Below are 13542 nucleotides of genomic sequence, written 5' to 3'. Positions count from 1 at the left end.
TGCCACACGCCTGGCTGATTTTTACATTTTTAGTAAAGATGAGGTTTTGCCATGTTGGCCAGGTTGATCTCAAACTCCTGAGCTCAAACGATCTGACTGCCTTGGCGTCCCACAGTGCTGGGATTACAGGCAGGAGCCACTGTGCCCAGCACCCTGAACTTCAGCTATTTAACTCCCAAACAGCTCTGCATTGGGAAGTCCTGGAATTAGGACAGGCTAAGTCAGTCACCCAGACAGAATTAAGTCAGAGCTGGAGGAAACATTTGAGAACCCCGGGCCCATTATTACCTTCTGGAAGAGCAACAGAGGCTCCACAGGAATGGTGAAGGCACAGGCTCCCCTCGGGCAAACCCGGGACTGGAACCCAGGGTTCCTTCCTCGCTCTGCACATCGCTACCCCTAAGGACTTTTTAATTCCCATCATCTTGAGTGTTCCTATTTTTGAAGGGGCTATGTCTTCATATTTGTGCATGAATATTAAACACAATCGGCCTTTGGAATGATGGCTCCTTCACCTCCCCCATCCCCCAGCTGTCCTCAGGAGACTCCTGCTGTCTCCTTCCCTTACCAGTCACACCCCACACCATAAGCCCTCCTAGACCTCTTCAACATGGACTTGTCTTCCTAGACTGATGCCAGGTTGTACTTCATTCTTTCTTCTTTTCATTCACTCATTTGTGATCTCTACCTACCAGGCCTTATTCTGGCTGTTGGCATCACTGCCCACAAAAAGGACAGCATCATGGGAGATACAAACACTAGACGGAAGATAGAAAACCAGTGTGAGTAGCACTATGAATGGTGGCCAGCAAGGTCAGCCATGGAGGCCAAGAGCAGTGGCTGACACTCAGGGCAAAGGCTGGTCATGGAAGACCAGAAGGAGGCGAGCTAAAAAAAATGAGTAGGAATTAGGCAAAGAAGTGGGGGTGGGGAAGAGGGACCTGGAGGGAAGAGGGAGGATGAAGCATTGGGGGAACTGAGTGATCATTGCTCATCATGGCAGGTGCAAGGAAAAGTGTGGGGAAAAGAGGGACTGGAAAAGGCATCCAAGGTCATCTAATGGATTGGGGATTTTATGAGAAGCCTTAGATGGATTTTGAGCCAAGGGGTGACACAATCGGGTTTGGATTTTAGAATGACCATGCTGGGGAATGGAGGGAGGGAGGGAAGAAAGACAGGAGGCAGGAACACTAGGCAAGAGGCTATTCCAATAGCAGAGGCGATGGCCCAAACAGGGGGTTGATAGTGGAGAAGACAGAAATGAGAGGGTTTGAGTGACATTTGAGAGGTAAACTGAACAGAACTAGGATGAGGCTTCCAGGGAAGAGTCGAGGTGAGTACCAGTTTCTCGCTTGAGCACTGGGTAGATGGCATATCCCATCCTTGAATCAAGGATCACAGGAGGAGATTTGGGCAGATCATGAATTTAGTGTGGGAAATGCCAAGTTTGCGATGTCCTTATGACATCTGGGAGGAGTCTCTGGAAGGCTGCCAGAGGTCGGCGTCTAGGGCTCATGGGAGTGAGTTGGACCAAAGATAGAGACTGGAAACTTTTCAGCCTAGGGAGTGGGAAGGGAAGCCATGGACATAATCCACCGACATGGATGAGATTGCTCGTGGCCGGTGTGTAGAACGAGAAGGGGAAAGAACACGGGAAACGAACGTAGGCTCTTTCTCCTTTTCAAGGTGACCTGCGCATTTTCATAGAGACCTTTTCTTTTGGAGATAATGACTCTGGCCAAAGGAGTGGCTCTTGGGGCATGTATTTTAGGTGCCCTGGACTGACTGATTGATTAGGGGGGCATCCCGGGGAGAAGATGCTTGGATGGAAAATGGATGGGTGAATGGCTTGAATAATGGGTGGATGGGTGGGTGGATGGGAGATGGAAGGAAGGAAAAACAGCTGTTGTTGGATACCAGGCATTCTGATTACCACCCGACTCCTAAGTAATTTTAGGATCCTTGTCCCAATATTTTCTTGTCAACATAGCTTGGGAGACAGGTAGCCGTCAGAAAGTCTGGTGCCCTAGAGCCACTTTCTCCTTCTGGCCATCCATCCATCCACACACCTGCCCATTCTTTTTCCATCCATTTTTCAATCTACCTACCAACCCATCATCCATTCCTCAGTCCATCCTTCCACCCTCCCATGCATCAACCCAACACATATGTACTGAGCACCAGCAATGTCATCAGCCCTGTCTTTGCATGATGATATTTCCACATAGCCCAAGAGGTAGACAGCCCGTGTAGTGAAGCTTTTTGTTTTTCCTTTTGTGAACTTCACAATAGCCAAGGCCGTCAACAGTAGCTTTGAGATACATGAGGTTTTTCAGCAATGGGCTAGGGATCAGAAATCTAGGATTGAGATGGGCCACATGAAATCATTTCAACGATAACAATAAAGAGGGTTCATTAAGGGCAGCAGTGATTCAAACGCAAGTCAAGTACCTGGAAGGTTTCAGTCACATCGATTTTCCTTTAGCCTTCATCCTTCCAGATGCCCTAGTTTCATAAAATAATGTGAGTGGAATTGAACCTGAACAGTTCAAAACAGAGTAATTAATTATGTCTTGATTCAATTACAGCTACTAATTGAGAGAGCTAATGCCTGAGGCAGTCATTCGCACGATGGCAGTAGGCGGTTGGTGCCCCCTGGCCTCCTGATTTAAGGCTTGCCAGAATCTGGACAAACTGTCTTTACCTCCCCTACCTAGAGATCTCAGCCAGGCCACATCTTGTGGTCAGGTGGGTTGCACAGACCACAGGCCACATGAGGGAACTCCACAATGACAGGTACCACCTACCACCACCTTGGCTATCTCTGCCTAGGGAGCCGACTTTACCCTTCAGTTCTATAAAAACCAATTTCTAGCACAGTGGTTCACAGCCCTCTTAAGAAAATTCAGTGCCAGGCGCAGTGGTGCACACCTGTAAACCCCAGCACTTCGGGAGGCTGAGGCGGGCAGATCACCTGAGGTTAGGAGTTTGAGACCCACCTGGCCAACATGGTGAAATCCCATCTCTATTAAACACACAAAATTAGCTGGGTGTGGTGGCAGGCACCTATAATCCCAGCTGAGGCAGGAGAATCACTTGAACCTGGAAGGCAGAGGTTGAGCCAAGATTGCACCATTGCACTCCAGCCTGGGCCACAAGAGTGAAACTCCATCTCAAAAAAAAGAAAAGAAAAATACAATGCCAGGGCCCCATGCCAGGCCAGGTGTGTCAGAATGTCCAGAGCTGGGGCTCAGTCCTGTGTGATGGGTATGCACAGCAGGATGAGAACCACTGGGCTTAGCCCACAGCTTAGGAGGGCAACTATACAGGAGCTTCCCATCTGCTGTCTAGAAGGTGCCGGCCGAAACAGGGTACTCGGGAGGCAAGCATCTGCTCTCCCTTCAGCTCCAATGTCAGCACTGCTATCCGGGCCGGCGGCTTTGCTCCTGAATTGCAAGGGGAGGTGGGTGCCACCTCAGCAAACTCCTGGCACCTCTGGGCTGAGTGTCCCGTCTCCCCCACCTGCCCAACCAGGCCTCTCTCTCGTGGTGGGCCTGGTGCTCTACATTTCCAGCATCAATGACGAGATGCTCAACAGGACCAAGGACGCAGAGACCTACTTCAACTACAAGTACGGGTGGTCGTTTGCCTTCGCCGCCATCTCCTTCCTTTTAACGGAGGTAAACCCTGTCACCCTGAGCAGGGACAGGCTGGGGCTGGGCACTGCCCCCCTGAGCAGGGGAGAGGGGACATTCCGCACGCATTTTGGGCCCTGGACCACCAACCCTATTTCCCTTCTTCATCCCAGAATGTGTCCCTGTCTTGCCTCCTGGGTCTCCTCCAGCCAGGATGGCCCCAGGGCCCTGCCCCTGTCCCCACATCCACTTCACGCCCCACTCAAGCCATGTCCCATGCAGACCCCGGCAGTGAGCCGTCCTCCACTGTCTTCCCCCTCTAGAGCGCCGGGGTGATGTCTGTGTACCTGTTTATGAAGCGGTACACCGCGGAGGACATGTACAGGCCCCACCCCGGCTTCTACCGCCCTCGGCTGAGCAACTGCTCGGATTACTCGGGCCAGTTCCTACACCCAGACGCCTGGGTCAGGGGCCGCAGCCCCTCCGAGATCTCCAGCGAGGCCTCCCTGCAGATGAACAGCAACTACCCTGCCTTGCTCAAGTGCCCCGACTATGACCAGATGTCCTCTTCGCCCTGCTGAGCCTCGGCCACCCGCATCCCTGGACCGTGGGTGGCCAGGCAACCCTGCCTGTTCTCTCCAGGTGACCCCTGAGCCCCAGGCCTGTGGTTGACAGGCCCAGGCCACCCATGCTTAGCTGTTGTCACTTGACCCCAGTCCTCTCCCCGCTTCTCCAGAAGGGCTCTAAATGCCCCCCAGTGTGGGTGTGGGAGTCTGGAGTTTGCAGGCAAGCTGATTGGCTGGGAACATGAAAGAAGCCCCATCCATGTGAGTGCCAATCACAGCTGTGGCTCCAGGAAGCCAGCCGCTCCCTGCAAGCCCAGGAGAGGTTGATGTTCCCTTTGTATATTCTTCCTGCACCCCCAACTTCACGGCCCTAGCCCATGGCCAGCTCTGAGATGCCAAGTTCCTTACACAGATGCAGCTGGACTCATGCACTTGCCAACTGGCCTGGCCTTCACGTTCAAGATTTGCACCCTCTGGCCAAAAGGTGACTCTGATATGAAGGTCTGGCTGGCTTAGACACGTCAGGCTGGCAGTGTTCCTTCTGAACTCCTTTCTCCTCCGAGTCCCTCCACACGACACACCTGTCCGTGCTCTCCGTCTCTCCTCCCTGACACAGGCCGTGAACCTTTCCTCCCACCAGAACTCAGCTGCCCTGGGTCCTGGCCCTAAGGGACTAAGAGTGGCTCTGGGGCCACACTGATGAAGTCACAAAGAGGTGTTAATGGCTGAGGACATCCTAATATGTATGGCCCTTTGATAGCATTATACAGGATCCTTTTATGCCTTAACCCAAATAACTGATTCTGACAATGAGGATTTTAGAATTGGGCTGGTCTGAGTTCCTATCACCAGACAGTTTCTGGCCCTGGGGATAGTATCCCCTTACAAGGGCAGTATTTCTGGACCAAAGTCCTACAATGGAATCTTGTAGACAGTTGTCTAAACCACCTAAGAGGAAAGCAGCCTTTGAAGAGGCTGCCTGGGAGTTGGAGCTGGATTTGATGACAGCTGGTGCATTTTGAGTTCAAACAAAGGCAGACTTGGGATCATCCAGCCGCTCTCCAAAGGCTGCCTGTGAACATTTGGGGGTTGCCAATTTAATCCTAACACAGAGGAGTGTCTGCTTCCCTGGGTGTAGGACAGATGTGGGCAAATCAGATTCTTCCAGAAGACCAGGCAGTGTGACACCCATTCTCCTGGTGGGAAACCAGAGCTAAGGGGGTTTCAGTCACCTTCCGTGAAGTCCACAGAAGCTACTGCAAGCCACGCCCACCCTCCTTCGGCTCTCCAAGTGTTGGCTCAGCTTAGACATTTTTGGTTTTGAGATTTTGAGTAGCAAAACAGTGCTGGGTGTCGCTGCTGTGCCCGCTCTCCTCTAGACCTCTTTAAGACGCCGTTAGGTTCTGAGGACACAAAGCCACGGCGGCGACACATGGGCTCCAGCACGCAGTCCAGGATGCTGCACGTTGGTTCCTGCAGGCTTGGAGGGGTGACGTGCCAGGCAGCTGGGCTGCTGTAATGAACTATCACAGACTGGCGGGCTTAAATAGCACACATTAATTTTCTCACAGTTCTGGGGACCAGCATCCAAGATCAAGGTGTTGGCAGAACTGGCTTCTTCTGAGGACATTGTCCTTGGCTTGCAGACAGCTAACTTCTTGCTGTGTCCTCTCATGGTCTGTGTGCCTATGTCCCTGTGTGCCTGGTGTCCCTCAGTGTGTCCAAATTATTATTTTTTTTTTTTCAGAGATGGAGTCTTGCTCTGTCACCAGGCTGGAGTGCAGTGGCATGATCTCGGCTCACTGCAACCTCTGCCTCCGGGGTTCGAGTGATTTTCCTATCTCAGCCTCCCTAGTAGCTGGGACTATAGGTGTGCACCACAATGCCCAGCTAATTTTTGTATTTTTAGTAGAGACAGAATTTCACCATGTTGGCCAGGATGGTCTCCATCTCCTGACCTTGTGATCCACCCACCTCAGCCTCCCAAAGTGCTGGGATTACAGGCATGCACCACCATGCCTGGCCCCTAATTCCCTCTTCTGATGAGGACACCAGTCAGATTGGATTCGGACCCATCCCCAATTAATTGATGGTTAATTTTCATGTAATAACCTCTTTAAAGGGCCCATCTCCAAATACAGCCATATTCTGAGGTTATGAGGGAGTCATTCCACAAATGAATTTAGGGAAGACAGGTATTTTGTTGCCAGATTCTTTCATTTGTCTGGCAGCATGGTAGAGGGGAAAGATAAGCCAATTCTGGTCCCAATTCAGCCACTCATTCACCATGAATCCTTCGGCCACACCCTTCTGCCCTGAGGGGCTTGGCCTAAATGGGTGCCAAGCCCCCTCCACTCCCACCCACCCACAACTCCAAGGATTCAGCCTCACATGGGAGGCTCCCTGCTGCTTTTGTATGTGACTTTTCAACCCCCACCTATAAACTGACAGCTTCGAAGCCTCCTTCCTCTCCACTGGTACCCTTGCCATGACGGTTGTACTCTTCGGTTACTGTTTACAGAATACCACCAAAACCATGTTCTTCCCCCAACAAAGTAAAGGAATCAGTTCTTGTGCTCGGAGACAGTCAGATAGCATTTCCAAACTGGATGATCCTTTAGGTGAGGTCTACTCCAATTTTTGGCACTGTAATTAGCTCTTAACTATACTTTTGTGTCTCTACAATACTCCTTCTCTGTCACTGCCAGGCTTGTTTTTTGTGCACCTGGAAAACCAGAATCTACTCCTAAGTACAAGCTGACTGTGGACTCAGACATCGCTAGGTTTGGTCTTTACTGGCCTGATGCTAAGCTGCTGAATGAAGGAGCCCTTCCTTACCCTGGGAAGATGTGGTTTACGCGCATCTTAGGAACAGGTTCTGGCCCGTTTTTCCCCTCACTGGGGTGGATGAATGTGTCAATCATCAAACCACCATCACCATTTCCTGTCTATAAATTCATCTCAGAATCAGGGCCTAGTTGCAGCCTCTCCTCAATCAGGATTTTTACCAAACATGAACATGTACAAACTCAACACAGAAATCATAAATTAGGGTCTCTTCTCCAATAAGCATCCTGATCTTTTGTTTCCTCAAGCAGTGTGGGAAAAAAATGGGAGGGGTAGACTAATAAACCCAAGTGTCACGAATTATGGAATAAAATGACTTGGGGTAACCAGCCATTAAGAGGGGACAATGTGACATTGGTTCCCCTACACCTGGAACTCACTACTCTTTTTTTTTTTTTTTTTTTTTTGAGACAAAGTCTTGCTCTGTCGCCCAAGCTGGAGTGCATGTAAGAGTTAGAGAGAAAAGAAACACAAAAATTGGCTCTTTTTGTGTTTTTTCTTCTAGTGATACATTAATTTTTTTTTTGAGGACAGATGTGGGCAAGTCCTCAGGTGAGGTCAGCCTTTGCTCTATCAGCTTTACTCTGTCCACAATTTAAATGTTAGTGTTGTCCAAGACACACCTTCACAGGACAGTTAGAAAAATGTTTGGCCAAATATCTAGGCAGCACCGTGGGCCAGCTACACTGACACATAAAACTAACCATGGTAAGTGGAGCAAAGACAGCGGAGGCCAGGGAGTCTCATTCCACCTAAGGCCTGAACAGTTAGTGCCTGGACTCTGTTCCTTCCCTAGCTGCCTGGGTTTTGGGTACCAGGACCTGCTGGCAGCTCCCCACGTCTTGACTTTCTCCCCACACCCAGGGAACCACTCTCATATGCTCGTGCGACACTCGGAAGTTAACCCGCCTTTGGAACACAGCACTCTGTGTAGGGAGTGGCTGCACAAGTGGATGGGTGAGTGGATTCTGCCAAATGTACCTGTGCCTGGGGCCTGGTTCAGGGCACTGTGAGTGGGGGTTCACCCATGGGAGCAGCAGCTGCTCCAGGTGTCATAGAAAAGACAGGGCTCAGTGGTCGCCACCACGGGGGGTGGAGGGTGGTAAGCTGGAGCCAGCCAGAGCCCCCACCAGGACTGCCTTTGCTTTTTGGGTTCCAGGCATGCAGATGAGCTGATAGGAACCAGGCAGGTGCCCCTCTGGCATCCACGTCTCCCAGGACAGGCGCTGCGGCCTCATGTCCTTGGTACTGGCAGAGCTGAGGTCTCTGGAATCTAACAGCCCTGAACCAGGCTCCTGGACTCTGCTCTGTGACCTTGGACATGTCATATCCATCTGGGCCTGCCTCTGCTTTCTGGTGTATGAAGCCAGGACTCCCTGTCTGCTTACTGTGGGGCTAAGATTTTTCTGCCTGGGTGGCCCTGCCCTTGAAGATTTGCATGCATGAGATCTCTGCCCTGCTGATTCAGAGGCCTGAGTTCTCAACAGGTGCTGCTGCACCCTCTGTGTGTTACCAGCAGCCCTCGGGACTTCTGTCTTCTCATTCCTACAATGAGGGGGTTTAGATGCAAATCACCTCATCAGGCTCTGTCCCCAGACACTATCCCCAACTCTAGAGGTTGTAAGTTTTACAACCTAAATGCAACCAAATTCAAGCAGTAGATTCCTCCCAGCCCCTGCCTCCTGATGGAGGCACCCAGACAACACCCCAAAAATGTGGAATTTAGCTGTGGGCAGTGGCTCACGCCTGTAATCCCAGCACTTTGGAAGGCCGAGGAGGGCAGATCACGAGGTCAGGGGTTCAAGACCAGCCTGACCAACATGGTGAAACCTGGTCTCTACTTAAAAATACAAAAATCATCTGGGCATGGTGGTGCACACCTGTAATCCCAGCTACTTGGGAGGCTGAGGCAGAATTGCTTGAACCTGGGAGGTGGAGGTTGCGGTGAGCCAAGAGCACACCATTGCCCTCCAGCCTGAGTGACAGAATGAGACTTCATCTCAAAAAAATAAAATTTAAAAAAAGAATGCGGAATTTAGCTAAGAGATCAGAATCTTGGGGTACCCCAAGGAAGACTAAGATTTCTACATAATGGAGTGCACATGGCAGGCAGTAGCAGTGGGGAGACAGGAGAGAGGAAGGAAGGCAGAACTCTGCCACCTGTATCCTCGAGTTGGTAGCAAGATGGCAACAGTGATTCCAAGCATTCTATTGAGACCCAACAGCATCAGAGGGAAGAGAACTGTAGTCTTTTTCTCTGTATTTTTCTGAGGAACGAAGATAACTTTCCCAATAGCAACCCCAGCAGACTTCATGTCATGTCTCATTGGCCAAAACCAAGTCACATGCCCATTCCTAAACCACCATCTGGCAAGGGGAACAGGGTGGCCATATGCATGCGTTGTCTATTAATACACAAGTAATTACCCCGAACCTTAGTAGCTTAAGACAGCAACAATCATATCATGATTATTTCTGATAGCTTTAGGGGCTGGCTGGGCTCAGCAAGGTGGTTCTCACTCGGGATCTCCCAGGCAGTTACAGTCAGACAGTGGCTGTCATTGCAAAGGCTTCCCTGCTCATTGGTCTGGCAACTGGTGTTCACTGGGACTTGAGCTAAGGTTGTCACTAGAGTGCCTATGCATAGTCTTTTCTTAAGGCCTGGTCTTCCTCGTGGGGTGACAGCTTGCTTTTAAGAGTGAGAAGCTTCATTGCCTTTCTGGAAGCAGCCTTTGAAGTTACCTAATGTGATTTCCATCATAATCCCCAGACCACACAGATTTATCTCAGATGTGAGGAGTGTCAACACATGAGAGATGAGATCTGTGGTAGTAACCACCTTTGAAAAACACAGTCTGCTGCACCATGATTGGCTTTGACCAGTTATTCTCTCAGCCTGGAGATTCTGACATTACTCTGGGGTAGGCCCTGAGGGTCTGTTTCTCTAACAAGCTTCCAGGCAATGTCAAGGTCATAACATGCTCTAGGCTCTTGGGGTTTGGTTCCCGATCTCTGAATTTTGTTAAAGCTCTCCAGATGGTAAGTAATGTGAAACCAGGGATGAGAACCACTGGTTTAGATCTACTGGGATTTATCACTGTAGCTGGGGATAAGGCCACCTTCTGAGTCTGGCTGGGGAGTAGTGGCATCCCAAACAAAATGCAGGAAAAGAAGGGAGAACGGTCCTGGGTGGGCCCCTGAGGAAGTGGAAGCCCCAAGTACCCGCCTTGCTCTGTGCTAGCCTGCACAGGCCTCACCTCCGCCTCCAAGGCTGTGCCTGGGGCAAGATGCCAAATCCATGGGCTCATGCCCAGCCTCTCTGCTTCTGAGCCGTTTCCCCAAGGAGCTGGTATTCACTGGTATGCAGGTAGAGCCTGCCCCGGGAAAGAGGATGGTAGAGGTCAGCATTCTGGAGCCAACACACTCTCCAGCCCACTGCTAGGGACAAGGATGGACTCTAGGCTGCAAGCAGGACTGATAAATCCTAAGAAATGATCTCATGGTCTCGAGCTCTATCAAGTTCAGGTCAATCTTCATCACTGGTCTTTGAATAATTCATTTTGTTCTCAGCAGTTGTTAAAAAAAAAAAAAAAAAAAAAAAAAAAAAAAAAAAAAAAAAAAAAAACAAGACTTGAGGCCTTTAGAGGTTTCTGATTAGGCAGTGAAGGAACCATGTATCACAACATTCCCAAGAGACTAACTTGGGTCAATTTTTACTTTAAATCCACCCACACTCATACACTTCCCACCCTATTTCAGATACAACAATCTGTGTCAAAATCATGTAAACTGTAAAGTCCTCCTTGGATTAAGTTATTTTCATTAACAAAATGGTGAAGAGACTAAATTAAATAAACCACATAAGGTGAGCAGCAGCTAATTCAATCCACAGCAATTCTCAGTGTCCTAAATTATCAAGCCTGGAGAGCATCCTACAAGGTCAGTTCATAGGCTTGGGATTCACCCAAGAATGGATTCACCATCTTCAACCCAGACACAGTCTCTTGCAAACGTCGATTTAGATACAACTTCAGCTTCAACCCCAGCAGGTCATCAACAACGTCATCACCACCAACATGCATCTAAAGTCCTTGTCAGAGTCCTTGGCACATAACAGGTATTTTGCAAGCATTATCTCACATAACCCTTTCAACCCTATACGCAGAGGAATACTGAGACCTAAAGAAGTTTGGAGACTCGTTCATGACTGCACAGCTGGTAATATTTGCACTGCTCTGCTCTGCAAGTCGTGTTTCAAGTGCACCCCCAAGAGCTTGGCACTTACAGTCCTAAATGTTCAGCACAGTAAATGTATCCTCTTCTATAATCACAGAAATAATCCAGGTTCCCATCCAAAGAGAAATGGGAGAAGGAAAGGTCTAAGTGCAAACAATGGTGATGCATTGTTCCCTGAAAGCCTCTACACATAATCCTGTCTCCTCTCCCATCTCTACTCATGATGCCAACCAGTGTTGGAAATGGCTCCAGAAAACCTCTGGATTTTCCTATGGTCAGCCAGTGGTGGAACCTCACCACACTCTTGTTCTCTAGCCACTGGAGAAAGATTCGTGACACACGTTTGGCCATGGCACATGTCTGGAGTGTGTGATGAGGGGTCATCTGGCGCATCCTACCAACGTGACCCCAAGGCAAGTGCTGGAGGAACCGGGCTCAGATCCTGGAAACAAGCTCATGTCAGATTCTGGCCTCCAGATTCCATTTTTCTGGCCAACTCTCAGGGCACCATGGAGCAAATGGCCAGTGGGTGTGCCATGGGAAGTGAGACCCCCCTCCACCGCCCCGCCGCCCAACATTATGAAGCCCACCGGCTGGAGAGGAGGAAGAGAATTTCCACTTGTTCAAGCTGTTTCCTGAAGTACCCTAAGTGTGAGCTCATGTGTTGATGGCTGTGTGGGGTGCAAAGAAAAAAAAGCGTAGTGAGAATGAATTTTACTTAGATGCAAGAAGTGTCACCTTGTTTTGCTAAATCAAATTAAATCTGTCTGAGCCTCTGTTCACCTGGGTGGTGAGAAATTCACTGTTCCCAGGGTTGCATGGAAATCCAACAGGGAGGAGAAGGCAGCAGCTGCTAGGATGGAAATCCAAAGTCCAGCACTGTAGGTGCCAGGGTTCTTGACACCTGGTGTCCCAAGTCCTTGGGAACACCATCCTGCCACCCCTCAGCCCTGCCAAGGACTCTGGTCTCTGCTGCTCTAGGAGCCTATCAATTGCATCTCCTCACTCATTTCCTTCCCAGGTGCAGGGACTATCCCCATGGGCTGACTGCTCTTCCTGACCTCCTCTAAGGACTCCTTCCAGTCTGCCAACCCCTTGGGAAGATACTGCCTATCCTTCCTCAGTGGGTCCTTAGAAACTCTATGGCGGGCTTTCTTGCCTGGATTGGGGGAAGAAAAAGAGATGAAAAAAAAATGAAGTTTTCCCAATAATTTACCCTGTGATCCTATTAATAAATTAGTACTAATATATTATTTTGATTATTGCTACTATTTCTTGAGCACCTACTATGTAACAGCTTCTGTCCTGGAGTGTTTATCCAGTGTGATTTCATTTTCTTTATTTGCATTGAATCCCAGTGCAGAATCTGAGTTAGCTACTTTCCCCAGTTCATGATGCACAGCCATTATTGGTTGACGTAAAGTCCTGGATCTTGATTTTTCATTCATTTATTTATTTTCTCCCTTTCCCTTCTGCCCCATGAGCAACCATTCAGACGTGTTTAATATGTATCTTTCTTGTTTCTATGTGCTGCTTAAATGGATATTGTTTTCTGGCATGTATATTTTAATTTAAATAAAGGGTACTGCATTATATATGCATCGCTCTTTCCCGCTTTTTCATCCAGCACTGCTTTTATGATGTTCTGCTATTCTCCATGAACATAGAGCTCCTTGCTTCTAACTGCTGCCAAGTACTCCACAGCCTTTACTTTTTGCCTATACCTCAGTGAAAATCCCGGTAATATCCACCAGGAAAGTGGGATTTGGAGGCCAGAGTCTGACATGACTCATGTTTGGAATCTGACCCTAATTCCTCCAGCACGTCTCCTAGGTAGGGCTGCTTCCAGCTCCCCCACAACACAGGCACCAAACAGCACTGCTGAAAATACAGCTGTCCATCTCCCATTACAGACCTGGCAACCATTTTTGGGGGCTATACCAAGGGGTAGACATAATGCATCACAGGCTATGTGTGCACTTAATGTAATCCAACACGCTCTCATTGTTCTTCAGCACAGACGCTCCAGTTCTTCATCCATGTCCCCTATCCCCACTAAAACAGCCCAGAATTCCTCAATCTCAACACTATCAACATTTTCAGCCAGAATGTTCTTTGTTGTGGGTGCGGATCTTTGCATGGCAGCAAGTTCAGCAGCCTCTCTAGCCCCTACTCACAGGGTACCGTATCCTCTGTTTGTGGTAGCCAAAATCTCCAAATGTCCCCTGAGCAGAAGACTGTCCCCAGTTGTGAGTCAC

The 13542-nt window shown here is 49.4% G+C and overlaps 1 protein-coding gene across 1 annotated transcript in view; it reads left to right on the top strand.

Annotated features, from left to right (window-relative positions):
- CACNG5 (calcium voltage-gated channel auxiliary subunit gamma 5) overlaps positions 1-12879 on the top strand; it is a 58102-nt gene extending 45223 nt beyond the window's left edge. The window contains exons 5-6 of the mRNA XM_003931807.4: positions 3535-3680; positions 3959-12879. Coding sequence (XP_003931856.2) covers positions 3535-3680; positions 3959-4216 — 404 coding nt within the window. The 3' untranslated portion in view covers positions 4217-12879. The remainder of the gene's footprint in view (positions 1-3534; positions 3681-3958) is intronic.
- Positions 12880-13542: the final 663 nt, after the last annotated feature.

This window comes from Saimiri boliviensis, chromosome 17, assembly GCF_048565385.1.
Source record: "Saimiri boliviensis isolate mSaiBol1 chromosome 17, mSaiBol1.pri, whole genome shotgun sequence".
Lineage (NCBI taxonomy): Eukaryota > Metazoa > Chordata > Mammalia > Primates > Cebidae > Saimiri > Saimiri boliviensis.
This window is presented reverse-complemented; position numbering and strand designations above follow the sequence as displayed.